This window comes from Epinephelus moara, chromosome 13 (assembly GCF_006386435.1).
Source record: "Epinephelus moara isolate mb chromosome 13, YSFRI_EMoa_1.0, whole genome shotgun sequence".
NCBI lineage: Eukaryota > Metazoa > Chordata > Actinopteri > Perciformes > Serranidae > Epinephelus > Epinephelus moara.
This window is the reverse complement of record NC_065518.1, coordinates 11,968,955-11,985,377: the sequence shown is the minus strand read 5'-3', so window position 1 is coordinate 11,985,377 and position 16,423 is coordinate 11,968,955. Positions and strand designations below refer to the sequence as shown.

At 43.2% G+C, this 16,423-nt stretch overlaps 1 protein-coding gene and 1 pseudogene across 1 annotated transcript in view; one reads left to right on the top strand and one right to left on the bottom strand.

The window, feature by feature from the left end:
- Positions 1-852: 852 nt before the first annotated feature.
- Positions 853-16,423, top strand: part of mta3 (metastasis associated 1 family, member 3) — a 41,552-nt gene continuing 25,981 nt past the window's right edge. Inside the window, exons 1-9 of the mRNA XM_050060178.1 lie at positions 853-1,112; positions 3,359-3,426; positions 4,915-5,008; positions 11,957-12,083; positions 12,244-12,307; positions 12,755-12,872; positions 15,256-15,358; positions 15,616-15,715; positions 15,821-16,009. Of these exons, the coding sequence (XP_049916135.1) occupies positions 1,085-1,112; positions 3,359-3,426; positions 4,915-5,008; positions 11,957-12,083; positions 12,244-12,307; positions 12,755-12,872; positions 15,256-15,358; positions 15,616-15,715; positions 15,821-16,009 (891 nt within the window). The 5' untranslated portion in view covers positions 853-1,084. The remainder of the gene's footprint in view (positions 1,113-3,358; positions 3,427-4,914; positions 5,009-11,956; positions 12,084-12,243; positions 12,308-12,754; positions 12,873-15,255; positions 15,359-15,615; positions 15,716-15,820; positions 16,010-16,423) is intronic.
- LOC126399862 (histone H2A-beta, sperm-like) lies at positions 12,880-15,244 on the bottom strand (annotated as a pseudogene).

The following is a 16,423-nucleotide window of genomic DNA, read 5'->3' as shown; positions in this document are numbered from 1 at the left end:
AAAAATGATTTATAATACAGGCAATGCATAAAAATATATTCTAAAAGAAGTCCAGCAGTGCTTAAGTGCAAAAAAAAAGCCACAACTAAAGGAAAATACAATGGGAAATAAAACTCAGGTGAAGTAGAATACATAGGATTCATAAGATGGAAAATAAACCCACTAAATAATAATAATAATAAAGTTAAAAAAATATTTATAATACAGAAAATGCATAAAAATATATTCTAAAAGAAGTGCAGCAGTGCTTAAGTGCAAAAAAAGTCACAACTAAAGGAAAATACAATGGGAAATAAAACTCAGGTGAAGTAGAATACATAGGATGCAAAATAAACCCACAAAATAATAATGATAAAGTTACAAAAATATTTATAATACAGAGAATGCATATAAATTTTTTTTAAAAGAAGTGCAGCAGTGCTTAAGTGCAAAAAAAAGTCACAACTAAAGGAAAATACAATGGGAAATAAAACTCAGGTGAAGTAGAATACACAGAATAGACAAAATAAAACCCACTAAATAATAATAATAAAGTTTAAAAAAAAAAAATTATAATACAGAGAATGCATAAAAATACATTTTAAAGGAAGTGCAGCAGTGCTTAGGTGCAAAAAATAGTTTAAGGCTTCTTCTTCGTCTTTTTAAAAAAAATAAATATTTAACAATACAGCACTTAAATTGACAAAGGATGCTGGTGCTTTATAGTCACTTGCTAAATATATATTTCTAATTTTATTTAAAATGAATTAACATTTCAAGTAAGTACGTTTTATAAAGGTAGCTGTGTGTATGTGTGTGCGCGTGCGCGGCCCCCTCTCGACGTCACCAGTCAGTGGTTTTTCGGGTTGATCCGACTTCTTTTGGCTGCCGTGAGTTCACTGTATTGTAAAGGGTACTGAGAATCCAGGAGGAGGAGGGGGGGTCGATTTGCCAAAAATTCTCCCGCTTGGGTTCACATCCGGAGTCCGGACGACCATAATTTAACGCACCTCTTACCTTTTAAGAAACTGAGTTTTATTGTTTTTATTAATTTATTCTATTTGTCTTAGTTTATGGTTTACGTTAACACTCCGGGAGGGCAGAAATGGCGGCCAACATGTACCGGGTCGGAGGTATGTATGTCAATGTGGATCTTTTTATCAAACTGAAACCCTTCCAGTTTTGCATCCCCCGGGGATCGTGTGGCGTTATTTGTAGTTTGTTCGCGTCTAATAGTAAGATACGACTGTGCCACACGTACAGGGATGCGTTAAGTTGGAGCAGGAAGGTGAGAATTTCTAAATATTTGGGATTCAAAATGGGTCAGGCCTCGCGTCTGTCGTGGCCACAGCAGCTAGCCGCCAGCTTGCTACATGGCTAGCTTACAATGTAAACATATTTCAATTGTCGGCACCTTTTGTTTGTGTCTCGGTGCTCGGATAATCACACCGGGGACACGGGGAGCTGATACGCCGTGGGACCTCTCGGCTAGACGTGTTTTAAAGGTTGTTGAAATGTTACCACGGACAGTCTGAGGCTGCCTTTGTATTTGCCTCTTCTGGCATGCAGCCATTAGTACGAGTCCTTATTAAGCTAACGTTAGCACCAGCAGTGGCTTCACTGATTAGCATTATTGCAGCTGTGGCGCTCGTTTTACAGTATTTGAGCAACGCATCTAACACTCTTGGTGACATTAGACGCCGGGTATTGCCCCACTTTTCCCCCTACATCCAACACAAGCGTAATTAATTAGCAAATTGCACTTGCTAGCTAGCTTGTTAGCAGTGGAATTCAACATCAAATTATTGTCTCGAGAATGGCGTCGTTGCGTCGGGTTGGATTAAACCTTACACCTTTATTCACACGTACTTCAAATCCACATTCACACTGTAATTAAACATAAATGGCACAGATGCTCGACACGTCACTTAAACATGATCATAAAGCGTCTTAGCACAGGTGATATTGGTGGCAACAGTTTATCGGTGCGGTTACATCTGTTTGTTATCCATATGGTCACCTCAGATGCAGCTCTTCTGCTGCCTTCAAGTGCTCTTTGGAAACTACAACTCCTGTAACTGAAATCCAGTTGGTGCCAGTGGAGTTTTTTTTTTTCTGTATAAAATAATGACAAATCTATCTCTAAGTATTCCCTCTGCATACATATAGCTAGTCCAACTTTGTGCAGCTCTGGCAACGTAGAGAGAAAAATATACATGTCACATGTCAAAGCTGGAATTTATTGTCACAGTAACAACTACGGGGATAAACATTTTGAATCCAGAGGTGGACAGCTGTAATATCTATATGCAGTGACTGAATGCCAAGTCCTAACTGCTCTTACATATTTATCTCATCGCTGACTTGTGTGTGTATCTGGAGCATAGTAATTACTATACTTCAGACTTGCACTTGAAGGCAGCATTTGCCATGAACTGAACTTTTCCAAAGTTACTGTATGTTCTGCTCAGGTGTAGTTGAATCATGCTGCATTTCTGCCTCCTCGGGCTAGGTGAAGCCAGTGGAGAGTCAGCTATTATGACTTGAATAATGTGTATCACTGTCCTAAATTTATTTATTTTACAAAATCATAGCAGTGTGGTTACTGACTGTCTCACAGACTGTGAAGAACTTGCAGTATACGTAGAATTGCCTTTGCCTTGACCTGTCTAACCTGTAATCTGATGTCTGTTGCAGTGCGTGCTCTTTGCAATTATCTAGTTTATTAATGCTCCTCACTTCTGTTTTAAACCTCTTTCACTAGATGAAATAATTGCTGATAACTATTTGTTTCTCATTTACACACATACACATGCTTCTGGTTTTGGCTCTGCTATAGCAGTGCGTTAATCAGTTAGTTCCTGTTCCTCAACTTTTGTGTTAGTGAGCTGGGAGTGGGGCAGTTGTTGCATTTCACATGTGTAGATCTACGCACACTCCCTGGCCACTTTATTAGGTACACTTATACAATTTACTGCACTCCAGTACAACAGATCTGCCACAAATTCTGTATTTAAGAGGACTGTAATGGTAAGCTTTGTTGACAAAGTCAGAGAGAGGTTAGGTCATGTGTTTTGAATATTCCCACCCCCCTCATGTTTGTTTAAAGGGTGCAAAACATTAGAAACTTTTCTTAGTACAATGAAGTCCAGCCGCTGCACCACCGCTGCAAACAGTAAAGATATGGTTAAATGTATACCTCTCTGACTGTCAATCAAAAGTGAGCGTTATTATCTTTGCAAAGCTGAGCTGTTTTATGAGATTGAACTCGATTTTTCAGGTGTACCTAATAAAGTGGCCTCTCAGTGTATTATTTTCAGTTTGTCTCCCGGGCTAATCCATCGCCACAGTGAAGTAATCAGTGTGTTTTCTGTTGCAGATTATGTATTCTTTGAGAACTCCTCAAGTAACCCTTACCTGATCCGGCGGATAGAAGAACTCAACAAGGTACTGAGGTGTTTGTGTGTCATTTGTGTGTGTTTTTTGCGTTTTATGCCTGAGGGTGAATAGCTAGGATTCCTCCCTGTTCCTGTCCCCTCCCCTCACTTTGCCATGATGTTTGCGTGTGTGTGCAATTTGTGACTTACAGTGTTTGTAATGCGATGGAACCCGACAGGTGTTTCCCACTTTCTTAACTGCCATTGTCGTACAGGACACACCTGTGGGAGTGTGTGTGTAGATGGGGGATATTATTGTAATGGACATTTCAGGCGCTCAGAGAGCTTTGTGACTAAATATCATCTCACACCAGCTTTGAAAAGCAGCGTGATCTTGTGTTGTTTTTTCCTGCCCATGTTTGATCAGTTGTAGAGTTTCCTGTTCTAACTGCTGTCATAGATGTGTGTCACTTACGTTATTTAAGACCAGACCCACGCTAACCTCTGTTTAAATACTACACAAGCGTCTTTTAACAGGCGTGACAGAGAAGCTTTTCCTGTGTTGCATTTGCACTAAGATACTGCAATAAACACATGCCATTATCAGATGGTGTGGGTGGGAAGATGTCAGATCGGGTCAGTATCAGCCTGAAAAACAAACATATTGAGGCTGAACAATAAAACATTAAGATAGGAGACTGTGTTGTTATCGTAAGTGATAAAAGGGGGTGGACAGAATAACAAGAACACCCTGCAGCATGATGCAACGTAACACAGCCGTCCTGCAACAGATGCTGTCTGTATGAAGCTTATATGGTTCATTTTTCTGTTGAAAGAGAGCGGTTGATTTAACTTGGTGGGCATTCTTGCAGTTATAGCTTATGTTGGTGTTGCACTGTATTGCAACTAGAGCTGGGCAATATGGAGAAAATGAAGTATCATATGTTTGACCAAATGCCTCAGTGACGATATTGTAGGGTTGATTTTTGGTGCTTTCACAAGAAGTTTACACAATTAGATTTTTGATAAATCATCATCAGTAATGTGGGTATAATCGCTAAGTGGGTAAGTTCAGAAATTGTCATACTTTCACTGAAATGCAGCCTTTAAAACCAGGAAGACAACACTTACAATATCCAAAATCTAACATGATGTCTCATTTTAAGATATTGATAAATTGCCCAGCCCTAATTGCAATATATTATAAGGTGTTCCTCTTATTTTGTCCATACCCTTCAGTTGAACACTGTCATTATCTGGTCTTATCTAGTTGAAAGCAGTTTTCTCAACCCGCATACCCCCACATGCATTCACTCTCGATCAGTCACCGAATGTAATACTGGCTGAGTCTTTAAGCCTGTCGGCCTAATTATACAGTGAGACAATCAATCAATCATCTGATCAAAAAGCGCTGTTGCTGCCCTGGTCAGCCTGTCATAGCAGCATAGCTTGACGAGCACACAAAGCAGCCAGGCCTCCTGGGAAATTAGAGGTTTGTGCAGGAAGGTGTTGCCACCGCTTTCAGTCAGCCTGTATCTCTCTACTCTCTCTGTTACAGACGGCCAGTGGGAATGTGGAGGCCAAGGTGGTTTGTTTCTACAGAAGGAGAGACATCTCCCACAGCCTCATCCAGCTCGCAGACAAACACGCAAGTGAGTCGCAACTCTTGTCATATGTCTTTTTCACACAGAGATCCCTCAAAACTGCCACAGCGAAGATCTTTCATAACACCGGCTTTGCTTTTTTACACGAAACCAAACAATGCTGGGATAATGCCACTCCAGGATGTGATTTTTAGATGGCATGCTGGTGTTACAGAGGCAAGAGAGATGTGGCGTGTAACGCAACAGCATCTGTGTCAATTGTGGCATATAACACACACGTCAGGCAACACTTTCTAAACGATAACAATCACTTAACATGCCAACAAAAATCATTTACTGTCCTTGTTCTATGGTGATTGATCTCATCCTTCTTCTCCTGAACCTCCTTGTCTCTCAGGGTTGTGCCTGACTAAATGGGGTTCAGCTGGACTAAGTCGTAATATATGTTGTAAGCAAGCCACACTGACGTAATACGTGCTAACTACGCTAACGAGATATCAGAAATGTGCAACATTACAGAAAAGCCAGACACTGTAAATTCATCCCTTCTAAGCAGAAGGCAGACGATAACGTTATCTCGGGGGCTGATAGGGCATAGCCTCTCGCAATGAGTGCTCACTCTGCAGCTACATTTGGGGACCGGGGACTGCTCGACTCAAAGAATCTCAGTCTGTTGAGGGGTTTCCAACCGATGATTAGAATCTTAGACAGTCAGGACATTTTCGGTTGCTGTCCTTCATTGTGTTAGCCGCTAACTGCTTCTAGCTGCTTTTCAAATTTCCCAAAGTTGGGTCGCACACATAGCACATTGTTAGGGCTCCAGACTGCAACCAAATGGTCACATTTTGCGACCATTTTTGGAGTCCATGCGAGTATTTTTTACAGCTACTCGCTCGTGTGCAACCCGCAGATTTGAGGGTGGGTGTTTTGACTACAACTCAATAAATTGGGCATTACTTAGGGCTTCAGTTTGCTGCTGCAGAGCAGACCTGTCCCCTCAACTACACAGGCTAAATATATTGTGTCTGACTATAAGGTTAAAATTTTCAGAGGAAAAAAATACAAGACAACAGCTTTCATTAAAGATCAGTCTGATACGGTCAGGGCTTCACATCTGTACAGATGTGATTTTAACAATCCTCACATACCACTGACCACAAGTCTTTGTGATGTTTAATTCTTCAACAATTACTGCCTTTATACAGTAGGGCGAAGCCGAATAATGGCACAACATTACCACTTTGGACAGGCAGTGTGAAAAGGGCTAAACACTAACTGAACGTTCAAACCAGAAGCTTCCAAAGAGGGAATGTCTCTCGCAGACGCCCAAGAAATATTGCTATATCAAAAAATATTTGTGGCAGCTTTGGTCGCTCTAGTCGCTCATCACGTGAATTGTTGAACGTTCGATCGTGCTTGTCAGTTTAAAGGAGCTGCAAAGCAGACTACTGGCTTGAAAGCAGCGTAGTTGCTGCTGTTGTCCAGTTAAAAAGCTCATAGATGGCCTACAGAAAGTTATACTTACCCCCCAAAATCGTATCGACTCAACATGGAAGATGATATTGCTGCTGTGATGTGTGCTGCTGCCGTCTTGTGCATTCAAAGATGCCTTCGCCGTCGGGTTTGGGTGCACGAAATTCTCCGGCGCCGTGATCAGCACGGTGAATTTCATCAGCAGGTGCGAGAGCAACATTATAAAGGACTGAGTGGGCGCGAAGGCAAGTAAGAAACTTTTCTATCCATTGTTGGAAGAAGTGTGCTGTACGAACCAAAGTTACATGGCTTGTTCTCTGGGACCCGCTTCATTGAAGCACGTCAGCATTTCCGACTGGTTGTCGCCGAACCGCGTCAGAGCTCATTACTATGAAGTTAAACGAGTTTTAACTCCCCTCCGGACCTGCTCCGGCCGCTTTGGTCGCCCAAGACGAGCGGCTGACGACCAGGTCGCCCAAGTGGCCAGGCTGTCATTGAAAACTAATGTCTTCCACCGTTTTGGAAGCTCTGGTCGCTGTTGGTGTGTACGTACAGTCAGACAACTTTTAGATATTAAGGTGTCAAGTGTGAGTAAAAGTCCCTTTCAGGCAGTTCAGTGTCTTCAGAATCTGTATATTAACATACATTAAACTAAAATGTAGAGCTTAAACAATCAGCCGATTAGTTAGTTGATCAACAAGTAATTATTTGGCAACAATTTGGATCATCAGGTCTTCCTTTGAAGTTATTTTTTTCAAGCAAAATTGCTTAAATTTGCTGGTTTTAGCTTCATAAAAGAAAAGATTTCCTGTTTTTCTCTGCTGTATAACACTGTAAATACAATATTTTTGGGGTAATCAATCAAGAAAATAATCGCAAACAAATATAATTTGTTAGTTGCAGTCCTATTCAGATGTGTTCACAACAATATTTTAAAAAATAAGAAGTGAGAATTTGCCCATTTTCAGCATCTTAAAAAAATAACTAACATGATTCTAATTTTAAAATTGTTTTATCATTTATGGACATTGCATCACCAGTCTGACCCTGTGTGGTTTCAATTTGTGTCTGCAGGCAGACTCAGTGAGGGGAAATGTCATTATGGGCTTTCTGCTGCATGTCAGTCAGGCGAACCTTCCAGCTGCGTTGCCACTTAGCACGTCCTGTGCACATTGAAACATTTACCACCAATGTGAAATTTTTCTTTTTTCATTTTGACCACAGCTCCAGAGTGTAACCATTTAGTCACATTTAGGCGCTCCAGTGCGACTTGATAATATGCCGCTATTCATATTCATATGTCACATTTATTTCTTAATTAGTTATTACAGAGAGGGACAGAATTGGAGTGAGGCTGCTTGAGGAAAAGAAGCAAGGAAAGGAAAGTGTTGTTATCACACCAACACCTGTTCTGTGTGGGTAGCCTTCCACTTGTTTCCAGTGATGTTTCACTTTTTCCTTAGGTCATAATAAAACAAACTGTTGATCCCTTTCCGGAAATTAAAAACTTAAATCTGCCAAAGCAATCGCACGACTGCAAGAAGTTCGATTGAGACGAGACACCAACCAAAAATGGTTTTAAAAAATTCACGTGACTGAGAATCAGCACTTACAGGAAAGACAGGAATGCACCGTGTGGCTACATCCCATTCTCTCTGCGTGGTCAAACACTTTGTGGGAAACCAGTTTTGTTCATTTCGCTAAACTCTGTAAACATAAAGTAACCTTAAGCACAGAAATATAAACCATACAGTTTGCAGGAACATATGCAGCCATCGCAGCACAGTGCCAATTCCACAAGCTGTTTGGAGTCAGTCATCTACCAGCTGCTCTGCAGAAGAGACAGAAACAACAATAAAATTTAACACTGCCTGCTACTTAGCACTGTAAAAAAAAAAAATCTCACAATTTATGGCTCGGATTAGTTGAGGAGGAAGACAGAAGGACAGGCAGTGCATCTGATTTACAGAAATAGAAACAGAATATGCAGAGTTTGTAGGAGTCAAAGCTGAAATATCTGCACTTATTACCAAACTCCAGAGCCACAAGTTGATGTACGGAAATATCAGCGTGTTTCTCTGAGTGTTTATTTCTTTATTGGTCTCAGTAGGGTTATTGTGGAGGACTGTTAGCAACATTGGCATCCGTTTTGTCCATCAAGTTTATTAATCATTGCAGCCAAAGATCAAACAACAGCTTAGGGCTAAAAAGAAGCTCTACACAAGGGCTAACATCTCAAAAATAGACATGTTGCAACCTACCCTGTTTGATATCAAGCTATGCAGGTAGTTTGGGTTTTATATGCACAAGATTTTCAAGTATCTGCCCTTGAGATTGCTGCTGCCTCCTTAACACAATGAATGTGAATAGAATTGTGTTCAAGCATCCAAATATTAGATTTGGAAACATCCTCTTTTACCATTCATACCTTGCAATATTTGAATGCATGCATTTATTCTTGACTGCCAAAATGTCAGTGTCTGGTGATGAATTAGCAACCAGTTGCCAGCCTCAGTGACAAGTACGAGATTGACTTCCTGGAGTTGTCTTCCAGTGGTTTGCTAGTGGAAAGCTTTCTATATGAAACAGCAGCAGCAAACAAAACCTTTCAGTTTGCATCAGCCGTGTCTTTACACCGCAGTCACAGCTTTGATATATCGAAGGAGAGCAGATCGGAAAACAGCAAGGCTGCTATCTGTTGGATAAATGTAAGAACAGCAACATAATGTAGGAAGTGAAGAGACGATGTAACACCAAAATCTGAACAAGGCTGAACCAACCAGAGACACTGCAGTTAAGTGAGGGGTCAGTGTGCTTCAACTGAAGTGCAGTCGTGCAGCGTCTGAAACCCCCTTCCCTTATAACTACATGCACAACCACTTCATGCACTGATTGGCCGTGTGTGTGCAGTGGTTAGAAAGTAGGCAGGGTGTGAACTTCTCTCACAGGCTTTCTTTTTACATTCGTCACAACCAGTGTTGAGCATACGCTGGTGCTAAGGGTTTAGCTCTGACAGTGGAAATGTACGTGACCACAGGTTGTCACACCACGGTGCAGCTAAGGTTCAGATAACAATTATTAACATCCCGGATATATGGCAGCTAATCTTGTCCTCTGCTCGGATGGTAAGGAACTCTTGGTCCTCTTTGTTTTCCCGTTGCGAGCATTTATATTTGTGCGGTGGTGTGTCTGTGTCACTCTGCAGTTACAGCTCCAAAACACTGGTCGGCGGCGAAGGTTTCTATGAAGTGCTGTAAAGTTTAGTTGATTCCAAACACACATTAAACACACATTAAACATGGCTTAATAGACACACATTAAACATGGCTTAATAGAGACAATTTCAAACACTAGTACACAAATCAGCTTCACTATAGCCCTTTTTAAACAGGAATTGTGCAAATTTGTAGGAAAGCCCAATCAGTCTTTTTTCAGCATTGGCAGTATAAAAACAAAACCGGGGAGTGCAGCAAAATGCCGCCTACCTACTTTTGCTTATACAGAATGCGCCTTTTTCGGGGCAATGGGGGGCGTGAGCAAGTAACAAAAAAACGTGTAGCTCAGCATGTGATGTAATCAGTGACGTGGGAGGGAAGCCGCAGCTGGTCAGTCCTTCGGCGATTCTCTCATAAGTCGGCCCGTTCTTCACCGTCCCCATCATCTGCTGGTTAATGGCCTCTTCGTTTGCGAGGGCAAGGAGGGCGCGTAATTCCTTGTCTCCCCAGTTGCTCATCTTTACAGTGTCTGTCAGGTTTGTGTTTCCCTCTTGCTACTAGCTGCTGATTCCTGCTATCAGCTGTTTCCTGTTTATCCACTGCCAGTGGGTCGCACGTACGGCGTCATCAACAGCTCCTCCCGTTGCGGAAGGCTGCCTTGTTCTGTTTAAACTTAAAGGGTTCCACCAATGTGACTACCCTACGAGGCGGAAAATTGGGCATCTCGGATCAACTCGGCAATCCGGCTCTGTGTGTCTAAACGCTCACAGTTTGCCGGCAAAACGGCCCAACATTCGCTGAAAATCTGGCAGCGTAAAAGGGGCTAATAACTCGTAGCATTCACAGAGAAACACTTGTCTTTATCTGGACACATTTTCCCCACAAATACAACATGCTAACGTTTTTAGCACAAGCCTATGGCATTTTACATTGTATAAATTAGCCTAGTGGCTAGGACCAGGACTTTTTTCTCTACTCAGAGAAGCCAGGAACAACAGCAACATTTAACAAAGGCAATGTTACATTATTCGGCTCCATTACAACTCACAAGGTTCACTGACAAAACAACTGTCTTATACTAAACACGTTTTCCAAACAAATACAACATGCTAACGTTATTAGCACAAGCCTATGGTATTTTACATTGTATAAATTAGCCTAGCGACGAGCGGAGATTTCCTCTGCTCATATGAAGCCAGGATAAATCACACACAAGACTTAAAATGCTATTTTTGTGGAGGCTTTATTGTCTTCACAATTTATTGTTTCTTATCTGTGAAATTAAAGTAAATAAAAGCTTTGTTTCCACTGAGGGAAATGGTTTCAGCTTACAGAAATAGACAGGAGGTCTGCGTTGCTGCGACATGTGGTTACATTTCTGGGGAGGTGAACGTCAGGCTACATGTTGACACAGAGCCTGCATCGCATTTATGGCGTTGATTCAATGCAGAAGTATAAATTCCGCTCTACTCATGTGAGTGGACTCGAATCACATGACTTACCACTGACTTCTTCTGTGTCAACAATCGCCAACCTCCTCTGGAGGCTACAAGATACAACGCAAAGGGCTGTCCTGGGAATTATTAAAGGGATGTCAGGGGCTTGTGCCCAAGCGTCAAAATATGACGAGTAGGGATGAGATCACGTTCAGACAGTCTCTGATGGAAGACGTTCATAGTGTTGCACTTGGTTGTTCATATGAAAAATGATAAGTACTTGTCAAGACTGAGAAAAAATGAGTTTCAGAGAAAGAGAGTTGGCTCCTTTCTCACCTCACTCAGCGGGTCAGTGTAGTGTGAAGTCACCGTGAAGGTCGGATTTGGAAAGTTACAGAAATTGTCGGACACAGCTGCCCCCACGCAACAGCGTCACGAGGGTTCGAAGGGAGAGGGTTTCTGAAGCTATTTGACCATCCGACAAGAACTCTAGTATTTATGGATGAGACTAGCATTTCTTAAAATTAAATTCCTCACCCTCGTCTTGAGCATAATAGCTTGGACGTCTTTAATGGATGGCAGCAATAGTTTGTGATCGCAAAGCCCTCGAGAACCACTTTACCAGCCTATTGTATTATATCTGAAGACGGCGCCGCTATGAAATATCATTAAGTGGTGTTTTATGAAATCCTAGAGATAAATGGAGGAACTTGGCTGAAAACATTTGTGACTTTTATAATCTGTTGGTCTGTTATCCATCACGAGTATGGTCATGATTCTCGTGTCATTTGTCACATACTCATTTGTAACATCAGTGTCTCCTCTGATATGTTTTATAGTGTGTCATTTTCGCTCATGTTTGCCTTTTGCAGAGGAGTTGGAAGAGGAGAAGGAGAGCCCGACAGAGACAGAGCTAACAGAAAAACAGAAACACCAGCTCCGCCACAGAGAGCTCTTCCTCTCCCGGCAGTATGAGAGTCTACCTGCGACACACATCAGGTAGTGTACAAAGACACACACACACGCTGGACCGAACACCTCATCCGCAGGTTGTGCCCATGGATAGCCACTCATCCAGGCATGAACGGACAAACCGAGTGCTGCGTTCCTGTGTCTGTGTTTTACATGGTACTTGTTCCCTCTCTGTCTCCTCTATCAGGGGGAAGTGCAGTGTCGCATTATTGAATGAAACTGAAGCCGTTCTCTCGTACCTTGACAAAGAGGTGAGCTGGAGAAAAGAACTTGATTTGTCATCTTGTAGTGTACTTTTTTGCTTGTTGCAGACTGTGTCATTGCAGGTTTAGTCATACATTATATGCATTTTCATATTTCAGGTGTCACAAATGTAGAGAAAGGCAGAGGGCTGCAGCTAATAATTACTCTCATGGTCGATTAATTAGCTAATTATTTTTCTTGATTTATCGTTTGGACTATAGAATGTAAGAAAATAGTGAATTTTTAACACCCAAGATGATGGTGTCAGATTACTCATTTTACCCAGCCAAGTCCTCTAGACTAAAGCTATATGTTAATTAGCTCATAAGACAAATCCTCACATATTATAGATGCTGCTGCTAGAGTATACTAAGATTTGTAAGTTGTATTATAGAGTCATTAGAGCCTTTTGTGAAAGATAACTTGGTGGCTGATTGGTATGTTGTTCTCTCCAGGATACGTTCTTCTACTCGCTGGTGTACGACCCAACACAGAAGACCCTGCTGGCCGACAAAGGAGAGATCAGAGTGGGGCCGCGCTTTCAGGCAGACGTACCTGAAATGTTACAAGAGGGTCAGTCAGGAATGTGTGATTTATTTAGACACCTGCAGGTTCGGCTGTTTAAATCCATGTTGGAACGTTTATCTCTAGCGTCATTATCCACACCTCTAGTGTGTGTGTGTGATTGGTACAACGGGTTAAGGTTAGTTCACATTACACGATTTTCACCCCGATTTTGCGTCGCAGCGACTATCGTAATCTTTTGAGTGTTCATACCTGGTGACGTGTTTTTTGTGTCATCAGGAGTCTCGCCAACTGCAGCCCCTTTTACGCTGCCAGATTTTCCGCCAATGTTGAGCCGATTTGCCGGCCAGCTGCGAGCGTTTAGACACACAGAGGCGGATTGGCGAGTTGATCCCAGGTGCACAATTTTCCGCCTCGTAGGGTAGTCATATTGACGGAACCCTTTCAGTTTAAACAGACCGAGGCGGCCTTCCGCAATGGGAGGGGCTGTTGAAGACTTGTGGGAGGAGCTGCTGATGACGCTGCACGTGCGACCCACTGGCGGTGGATAAACAGGAAACAGCTGATAGCAGGAATTAGCGAGCAGCTAGTAGCAAGAGGGAAACGCAAACCTGACAGACACTGTAAAGATGAGCAACTGGGGAGACAAGGAATTGAGCACCCTCCTTGTCCTCGCAAACGAAGAGGCCATTAACCGTCAGATGACGGGAATGGTGAAGAACGGGCCGATTTACGAGAGAATCACCGCCTGACTATCATCGCCTGACCAGCCATGGCTTCCCTCCCACGTCACTGTTTACGTCACACGCTGAGCTACACGTTTTGTTACTTGCTCACACCCCCTATTGCCCCGAAAAAGGTGCATTCTCTATAAACAACAGTAGGTAGGCGGCATTTTGCTGCCCTCCCCGATCTTGTTTTTATACTGCCAATGCTGAAAAAAGACTGATTGGGCTTTCCTGCAAATTTGCACAACTCCTATCTAAAAAGGTCTTGCGTTACGACCTGTGTGCACACCACAAGATTTCACACCACATCGTAAAGACATGGATATTCTTCCCAGTGTTGAATCAGATCTGCCTCCAGGGTCTGGGTCCAAACCCAACGCGCTCCCTGTGATCCTGTGGACGCCGCCATTGTTGTTGTTGCTTGCTGGCTTGTCAGTGTTGTCAGATCTTGGGAGAGAAACAAGCAACCAGGGCTATGGAAACAAGCCCAGAAGAAGCGACTGGACCTGGCAACCCTGCAGCTTGTCCTCCTCACATTTCTTCCGTCCTCCTGCGTGCTGACGTGGGACGTATCCCGCCTCTCATTGGCTGATGCTCTTTGTCAGTCGTGTCACACTGCTCCAGTTTTCTAGCATGCCAGATATCCAGTCCCAGTCACAGATGAGGGGACGACTTGCTCGTAGGCTTGTTCACACATGAGGACTCCTCGTGGCTAGGCATGTGCCGGTATGAGATTTTGACGGTATGATAACCGTGGGCAAAAATACCACGGTAACCGGTATTACCGTGGTAATAATAATAATCATAATAATAAAACAGGTGTCGTCCTATTTTCGCGCTCTAGTCTTTAAAATGGTAGGCTAATATTTGTTTGATCGTTCATGAGCGACAGCACGTACCAGGCATCTCCTGTCAGTGCAACGCATCATCACACCAGTTGTTTAAATGTGTAGGCTAATATAGACCCGTTAAAAGTTTAATAGAGCCGTTTCTTAACTTGACGATGGTGACTCCGCCCAGCAGCTTGTTGAGCTCCTCGTCGTTGCGGACAGCCGGCTGCAGGTGGCGGGGGATGATACGGGTCTTCTTGTTGTCGTGGGCAGCGTTTCCAGCCAACTCCAGGATCTCAGCAGTCAGATACTCCAGCATAGCCACCAGGTAGACAAAGCGCCGGCACCGACGCGCTCCATATAGCTTCCTTTGCACAGCAGCCTGTGAACATGGCCGACTGGGAACTGGAGCCCAGCACGGGAGGAGCGGGTCTTTGCCTTGGCTTTGGCTTTTCCTCCGGTCTTTCCACGGCCACTCATTTTTCTGATGCTCTCTAAAGTCATGACAAAGTGGGTTCTTCTGATAGCCAAAATGGTCCCACACCACTGACTTCGTCCTTTTCGCCAGTGGGGTAAGTTCAGCTTCGCCTCCTCCAGCCACGTTTGCAGTTGAGAGAGTGGATTTATACTGATTACTGACGTACTGACTGACTGAGGCTTCTTATTTTTCTTTTATTTTGATGAAGGTACGTTGGCATGGCTACTCATTAGTGTGGAGTTAATATTATGTTAGGCAAGCCGATACGTTGGTCGTAAATCAAATCCCGCTCCTCCACAGAAATAAGTTAGAGTAGATGCAGTGGGGATGATTATTTGGTTCTTCATCTTCTCCTGTGCTGCCTGTAAACTGTTGTGTCTCTGTGTGTTGTGCAGGTGAGGCAGATGACAGGGACCAGTCCAAGCTAGAAGAGAAGCTGTGGGATCCAGAGTGTCCACTCACCAACAAACAGATAGACCAATTCCTAGTGGTGGCACGGTAAGACCTTTCACCTCTGACCTCTAAAAATGGATGACAGATGCGTTAAAAATTAATGATAGAGATTTGTGTTTAAATAAGTACAAAAACTTCAACAGTTTGCTGTGTGTGATTCATCATCTGCTCATTTATGTTGCTGAAAGCATACTCAGAGCTGCGCGTCAGTGTTTGGTTATTTTTCTGTAAGCACCAGTAAACAACAACAGTGAGCCCCGCTGATATTCTGTACGTTTGTTTTATTTGTGTGTGTTTTTCAGGGCGGTTGGGACCTTTGCTCGAGCGTTGGACTGCAGCAGCTCAGTCAGACAGCCGAGCCTACACATGAGTGCAGCTGCAGCCTCACGAGATATCACACTGGTGAGCTGAGCACACCTACACATAAATGCACGCTCACTCTGCAGCACCTGATTGTGATTTAAATGATAGGTTGTAACCCCCTCTTTCTGTGTTCATTGGCTGCAGTTCCATGCGATGGACACGCTCCATCGTCATAATTACGACCTGTCCAGTGCGCTGAGTGTACTGGTCCCAGCGGGCGGCCCGGTGCTCTGCAGGGATGAGATGGAGGAGTGGAGCGCCTCGGAAGCTGCCATGTTTGAAGAGGCACTAGAGAAATACGGAAAAGACTTCAACGACATCCGACAAGACTTTGTAAGTGTCACCACTCTTTGGCTTGTGTAAACTGTCACGGTGGTGCTAAGGTGATGTTTTGTATTTGGTGTTCAGGTGTGTTTTAATGATATTAATGTTCATTATTGTCAACCATGACTCCGACTGCAGATTAAAGCCCCGTTTCCACCAAACACTTTCAGTATGGTGCCTTTGGAACCAACAGTAACCCTTCAGACATGGTACCTAGACCCTAGTGTTTCCCCTGCAAACAGTACTCTTAAATGTGGGCGGGGTTGTTGTCACTCACTGCTCCGTCCAGCACTCACAGATGACACAGATGGAAGTCTGCACCTCGTTTATCGTCCACAGAACGAGGCTGCACGCTGACATTTTCAGAACAAAATAAAACAGGCTGCAGTGAGAGTCTCTCTCCATGGGATATTTAAAAATAGC